We start from the raw sequence: 7,203 nt of genomic DNA on the forward strand, positions 1-7,203 counted from the left end.
ACCTGAATTTCTGCATTTTCTATCATATTTTCAGCTGACTTCACGATTTGGGCTTTTCTATTCTTGGTATTAATATATAAATTTTCGTTTATATCATAAAAATGTATTTTTGGTATGTTTTGCTTTACAAGATTTTAAGCTTTCTTCCACTTCATTTAGTACTTAATATAGGTGAATTAAAAGGATAAATTAGATAAAAGTGGAGCCAAATGAATATAATGATTCGTACAGCCGAACCCAACCAATGTAATTGATCTATGACTAAAAGGGCTCCACTAAGATTAGTCTATGTTCGTGCCGAGAAATTGTACTTTGAAAGTAAATAGTCCTATCGAAAAACGAAAGTAGTTATTCTGACTAATCAACTTTAATTTGAGGAGTACGTGCGATCCCATCACAAATGATGGATTACTTGGCCTTAAAGATTTGACAAAAATGCAGTGTAACAACAACTCAAATTGGATCATTCTATTGGAGGACTAGGAGTCAAGTCAATGATAAAATGTACAAAATGACAACCACTTTTTCTTTATAGTTGCTTCAAGTTTGAAACTTAACTTGTCTTTACTTTCCTTTGGCAACTTTGTCAAACTCTCAATTATTTTAACTTATAAATGAATGAATTACACAAATTGTATACAACTATGATACCAAACCTTTCCTCTATTTACAAATTCTCCCTTTTGTCTTTTCTTCTTGGTTTAGACATCATATGAATCCTCATAACCTATTCATGGTAAAGAAATCTGTTTCTGTTCTTGCCGTCGCGATTCTGTTCTTCACCTTAACAGATGACACTCTTTGTATATACCTTAATTCTAGTGCTTGCGTTACGCAGAGTTGTGGTGATGGAGTGAACATATCATACCCCTTTTGGATTCCTGAGAAACAGCCATCCTACTGTGGCTTACCAGCTTATAATGTCACTTGCAACAAACATAAACCATTTGTTCATATTTCTCAAGAGGAGTTTATCATTAAGGAAGTATATTACACAAACTACTCGATTCTGCTAGCGAAAGCAGATTTGTTTGATGAAGAAAACAAATGTCCAGTACCAAGACATAATTTTAGCACAAGGGGTACTCCATTTTCTTTGGGGCCTAACACTGCAGATCTCTTTTTCTTCTATGACTGCACTCTACCTTATGAAAGGGAGACATATGATGTCAATTGTGCCCGTAATGCCACTCACCATTCTTTCGCGGTTTTTCATACTGAGCTTTTGGAGCACTATAACTATTCAGTCGAATCGTGTCAGGATCCTGTTTATGCCCTTGTTGAGACTGATTCCATAGATAGGTTGCTAGAAATGAATTACACACAAGTATTACAAAAGGGATTCTTTCTGCAGTGGGATGGGAGTAATTGTAGAAATTGTCGGAATAGTGGAGGGCGTTGTGGTGCTCAAAGTAATGAATTTCTCTGCATTTGCAATGACCAAACCCAACCGAAAACATGCTTTCGTGGTAAATCTTGAAACTGTTATCGAGTAGATAATATCTCCTTAATTCCTAGATAAAAAAGGCAAATTATTCTGTTATGTATTGATCATGTTAAAGGGGTAAGGTTTCTGATTAAGGTGATAGCAGCTAATTAGTTATTAGTTTTGCTTTTCTGAGATACATTACAATTGTTCGGTATCAGTTGATCACCTGTCATGTTTTCATTTCAGGAGGAAGGAAAATCGGATTAAAGATTGGCATAGGTGATTGTCCTTCGAATTTGTTTACCTGGATTTGCCTTGTTTTTATTCTCTTTTTTCTCAAGAACACTGAAATCCAATACACATTTCTTCTTGCAGGCTTTGGTACGGCTGCATTTACTGCTTTGATGGCAGGTGTAATTTTCCTTATCTATCGTCGTAGACAGAACAGAAAAAGTTATGCTGGTTCGTCGTTGATCACCAGAAGCATTCTTTCCTATCCCTCCTCCATGAAGGATCCTGAAAAGGCTAACATAGCTATAGGAGTTCACCTCTTTGACTATAATGAACTCGAAGAAGCCACTAACAATTTTGATTCCAAGAAAGAGCTTGGAGATGGTGGATATGGCACAGTATATAAAGGTGAGTAAACTGATCTAAAATTGAAATGCTTACAGAAAATGTGTCACTCAACTGATTGATTCATTAACATGTGGTTGAATATGATATGCTTATAGGTAAACTTCGAGATGGACGTGTCGTTGCTGTTAAGCGTTTGTATGAAAACAACTGCAAGAGAGTAGAGCAATTCATGAATGAAATTGATATCCTAACACGGTTGCATCATCCAAATCTTGTCACTCTTTACGGATGCACATCTCGCCATTCCCGTGAGCTTCTACTTGTTTATGAATACATTCCCAATGGCACAGTTGCTGATCATATACACGGTGGAGATTCAAGGCGTGGATCGCCTTCATGGAATACACGAATGAAAATTGCCATAGAAACAGCAAATGCACTTGCCTATCTCCATGCTTCAGATGTCATCCACCGTGATGTAAAAACTAATAATATCCTTCTGGACAACAATTTCTGTGTTAAAGTAGCAGATTTTGGCTTGTCTCGGCTTTTCCCAACGCATCTTACTCATGTCTCAACAGCTCCACAGGGTACTCCTGGATATGTTGATCCTGAGTACCACGAGTGCTATCAGCTCACTGACAAAAGTGATGTTTATAGTTTCGGAGTGGTATTAGTTGAGCTTATATCATCACTGCCTGCTGTTGATATCTGTAGGCACCGACATGAAATTAATTTGTCAAATATGGCCATCAACAAGATTCAGGGAAATGCATTACATGAATTGGTGGATTCAAATATCGGGTTTGACACTGATGATAAAATAAGGTCAATGATCACTGCAATGGCAGAGTTAGCATTCCAATGTCTACAGAACGACGGGGATATGAGGCCATCTATGCAGGAAGTTGTGGAGGCTCTACTGAGAATTCAGAGAATGAATAAAACAGGCAAAACAGGCAAGGGTCCTGATGACGATGATGCAGGCTTGTCGAAGAATAACACATCATCAGTTTCACCTGATTCGGTTACTGCAAAATGGAGTAGCAATTCAACAACACCCAATGGTAGTACCTAGCATTTGGTTCGCTAAGGTGGTGCACTCGAATGCCTTCCATGTTGGTTTCCAAAACCTGAATTACATACACTTTGATTACCTTGGTTTTCTCTGTTGAAGAGGATGTACATATGTCAGTGCAGCACGTTTAATGATTCGATTTGAACTTCTCAAGTCTTCTTTTCTCTTTTAGATCTTCTGATCTGCTGATTTATTTTTGTAGCAGTACATGTTTACTTTAGTGTGTAGCAACAGAAGAATAGGATTAGTTTCAAGAATACATTTGTTGGAATTAATGCATCAATGTTTAGTGTTCCAAAATTGTCTCTTAGTTTTTCAAGAAGTCTTTTTAGAATTTCGTAGTACATGTATCTAGTAAATTGTGATACAGGTATTTAGTTATTTGTGCAAGACTTTTTGTTTTCTATTTTGAGTAGTATAAATAGTGATGTAGTTGATGATTGTAATCATCTCAAGTGGCCTTAAGTAGCCTATAATAAACTTGAACATTTTTCTAAAGATATTATTTTGCCTTTCATATTTCCTACAAATTGGTATCAAGAGCGGGTTTTCGTTCTTAATCTGGGGTTAGGTGAAGAAAAAAAATATGGCATCCAAAACAAATGAAGGTGCTGATTCTTCAGTTGTTCTTACTCCATTTTTTGATGGAACTGATTTTGAATACTGGAAGATAAGAATGAGAACACATTTGAAAGCTGAAGGTTTGTGGACTATTGTTGCAAATGGCTTTGAAGAGCCAGAAAACGATGGTGATCTTACAGCAGCAGAGATGAAAAATCTTGAGGCTAAGTATCGTCAAGATGCAAAAGCCTTGAGCAAAATCCAAATGGGAGTCTCAAGAGCATATTTTGCAAAAATTGCTACTTGTGAGACTGCAAAGGAAGCTTGGGATTTTCTGGAAACTGAGGTGTATGGTGACGAAAAGGTACGCACTATAAATCTTCAAACTCTTAGAAGAGAGTTTCAAAATTTAAAGATGATAGAATCTGAAAAAATTGATGAATATTGCACAAGAGTCATGAATATTGTTAATGAAATGAGAAATCATAGTGATACAATTTCTGACCAACAAGTTGTGGAAAAGATTCTAATTAGTGTCACAGAAAAGTATGAGTACATCGTTGCTATCACTGAGGAGACGAAAGATCTTTCTAAGTTTTCCATCAAAGAGCTAGTTGGATCATTTTGTGCACACGAGAAACGAAGATTTTTTCGTGAAGATCAACCCAAAGAGACGGCTTTCCAGTCTAAAATAAATGAGAATTCTCAAAATTTCTCAAAAAATCATCAGAAGAAAAATCAAAAGCCAAAAAAGAAGCAGGATCATGATGGTTCTTCCAAGAAGGTTGAAGAAAAAGGTGAGAAAAAATCTAGTCTTTTTTGTAAAGTTTGCAAAAAGACTAATCACAATGCAGAAAAATGTTGGCACAAAGGCAAGCCCCAATGTAACTTTTGTAAAAAGTTTGGCCACGTTGAAAAGGATTGTTGGCACAAGAAACGGGAGCAAGCAAATTTTTGTGAAAAACATGAGGAAGAAAAGGAAGAAAATCTTTTCTTTACTTCTAAATCTGATGCTTCAACAAAAAGCAATGAATGGTATGTTGATTGTGGTTGTAGTAATCACATGACTGGAGATGAAAAGGCTTTCCTCTCAATTAATAATAGCATCACTACTAAAGTGAAGATGGGGAATGGAGCCTTAGTTGATGCGAAAGGTAAATGTACTATTTCGATCAACATGAAAGAATGCGGTAAGCAAATTCATGATGTTCTTTATGTTCCTGACTTGGAAGAAAATTTGCTTAGTGTTGGTCAACTCATGGAAAATGGTTATTCTCTTGTGTTTAGAGATAATTATTGCAAGATTTATGATAAAATTGAGCCAAATCAAGTCATTGTTGAAGTAAAGATGATAAAAAGAAACTTCCCTTTGCAATTTCATTACAATGCATTAAAAAATGAAATTGTAGATGATTCATGGCTTTGGCACAAAAGATTTTGTCACTTGAATTTTCATGGTTTAAAGCTTCTCAAGCAAAAGGACATGGTGCAAGGCCTTCCTGAGATACATACTGAGGTGGATACATGTGAAAGTTGTATAATGGGAAAGCAACACAGGAAGTCTTTTCCAAAAGGGGTGTCTTGGAGAGCAAGTGTATTTTTGGAACTAATTCATACCGACATTTGTGGACCAATGAAGACTCCATCTCTTGGAAGTCAAAGGTATTTTCTAATCTTTATTGATGATTTCTCAAGAATGACTTGGGTTTATTTCTTGAAAGAAAAGTCAGAAGCATTTGCTACATTCAAGAAATTTAAAGCCCTTGTTGAGAAGCAAAAAGGTTGCAGCATCAAAACCATTCGCAGTGATCGAGGAGGTGAGTACACAAGTCGAGAATTTGAAGAATATTGCAAAAATGAAGGCATTCAGAAGCAACTTACAGCAGGGTATACTCCTCAACAAAATGGTGTATCTGAAAGAAGAAATAGAACAATTGTTGAAATGGCCAGAACTATGATGAATGAGAAAGGGCTGCCAAAATATTTTTGGGCAGAAGCAGTGCATACAGCAGTTCACATCCTTAACAGGTGTCCAACAAAGGCACTAAAGGACAAGACACCAGTTGAAGCTTGGAGTGGAATTAAACCTTCTGTAAGTCATTTTAAAATTTTTGTGTGTATTTGTTATGCTCATGTACCTGCTGAGAAAAGAACAAAATTGGATGAAAAAAGTCAAAAATGTGTCTTTCTTGGTTATAGTGATGTGACAAAAGGATATAGGCTTCTCGATGTCAAAACTAACAAACTTGTTGTTAGTAGAGATGTCATTTTTGATGAAAAAACAACATGGAATTGGGAGGATAAAAAGATAGAGAATACTGCTATCATATCTTCAAATCAAGAAGAGGATGAGAAAGATGAAGATGTCTCTCAAGGGGGAGAAATCCCAGATTCAGATAATGAAGAACCGCCTCCAAGAGGAACAAAAATGTTGAGTGACATTTATCAAAGATGTAATTTTGCCGGTGTTGAGCCAGAAAATTATGAAGAAGCAATAAAGCATGATGTTTGGAAGAAAGCCATGGAAGAAGAAATTCGAATGATCGAAAAAAATAATACTTGGGAGCTTGTGGCTATTCCTAGAGAAAGAGAAGTTGTAAGTCTAAAATGGATTTACAAAATCAAACTCAATCAGGAAGGAGATATTCAAAAGCACAAAGCAAGGTTGGTTGCTAGAGGCTTCACACAAAAACCAGGTATTGATTTTTATGAAACTTTCTCTCCAGTTGCTCGTCTTGAGACAATTAGAACTGTAATTGCTGTTGCTGCACAAAAGAAATGGAAGATATTTCAACTTGATGTTAAATCAGTATTTCTGAATGGAAAACTTGATGAAGAGATTTATGTTGAGCAACCTCAAGGATTTTTTGTTCAAGGAGGAGAAGAGAAGGTGTATAGACTAAAAAAATCTCTTTACGGGCTGAAGCAAGCTTCAAGAGCCTGGTACAATGAAATTGATACATACTTTCTGAAAAATAATTTTCAGAGAAGTAAAAGTGAAGCCACTTTGTATGTGAAGAAATAACATGGCAGCATTATCATTGTTTGTCTCTATGTGGATGATTTGCTCTTTACAGGAAATGTAAAGATGATGCAAAATTTCAAACAAGATATGATGCAAGCTTATGAAATGAGTGATCTTGGATTGCTAAATTATTTCTTGGGCATCGAAGTTTCTCAAGTGAAAGAAGAAATTTTCATTTCTCAAAATAAGTATACTAAAGGTATTCTTCAAAAATTCAAAATGATGGATTGCAGGTCTGTGGCCATACCATAAGCAACAAATGAGAAGTTTAGAAAAGATGATGGAGAAAATAAAGTTAATAGCTCACTATATAGGAGTTTGATTGGAAGTTTGCTATATCTTACTTCAACAAGGTCATATATTATGTTTGCTGCTTGTTTATCATTCAGATTCATGCAAGAACCAAGCCAAGTGCATTTTGGAGCTGCAAAGCGTGTTCTACGCTACTTGCAAGGAACAATGGATTATGGGATAATGTACAAATTTGGTGGAAATTTGAACTTAATTGGTTATTCTGATAGTGATTGGGCT

The 7,203-nt window shown here is 35.9% G+C and overlaps 1 protein-coding gene across 1 annotated transcript; it reads left to right on the forward strand.

The window, feature by feature from the left end:
• The first annotated feature begins 571 nt into the window (after positions 1-571).
• LOC107005390 (LEAF RUST 10 DISEASE-RESISTANCE LOCUS RECEPTOR-LIKE PROTEIN KINASE-like 1.2) lies at positions 572-3,386 on the forward strand. Its single transcript, XM_015203975.2, has 4 exons — positions 572-1,469; positions 1,676-1,708; positions 1,805-2,068; positions 2,164-3,386. Exons 1-4 carry the CDS (start codon positions 713-715, stop codon positions 3,084-3,086), a joined length of 1,977 nt encoding a protein of 658 aa, XP_015059461.1. The 5' UTR covers positions 572-712; the 3' UTR covers positions 3,087-3,386.
• The last annotated feature ends 3,817 nt before the right edge of the window (positions 3,387-7,203 follow it).

The sequence above is a fragment of the Solanum pennellii genome, chromosome 12 (genome assembly GCF_001406875.1).
Source record: "Solanum pennellii chromosome 12, SPENNV200".
Lineage (NCBI taxonomy): Eukaryota > Viridiplantae > Streptophyta > Magnoliopsida > Solanales > Solanaceae > Solanum > Solanum pennellii.

Coding starts and splice junctions, on each gene's coding strand:
- LOC107005390 (XM_015203975.2), top strand. CDS start 713: ATGAATCCTCATAACCTATTCATGGTAAAGAAATCTGTTTCTGTTCTT. Junction 1,470..1,675: donor ACCGAAAACATGCTTTCGTG/GTAAATCTTGAA, acceptor TTTTCATTTCAG/GAGGAAGGAAAATCGGATTA. Junction 1,709..1,804: donor CGGATTAAAGATTGGCATAG/GTGATTGTCCTT, acceptor TTCTTCTTGCAG/GCTTTGGTACGGCTGCATTT.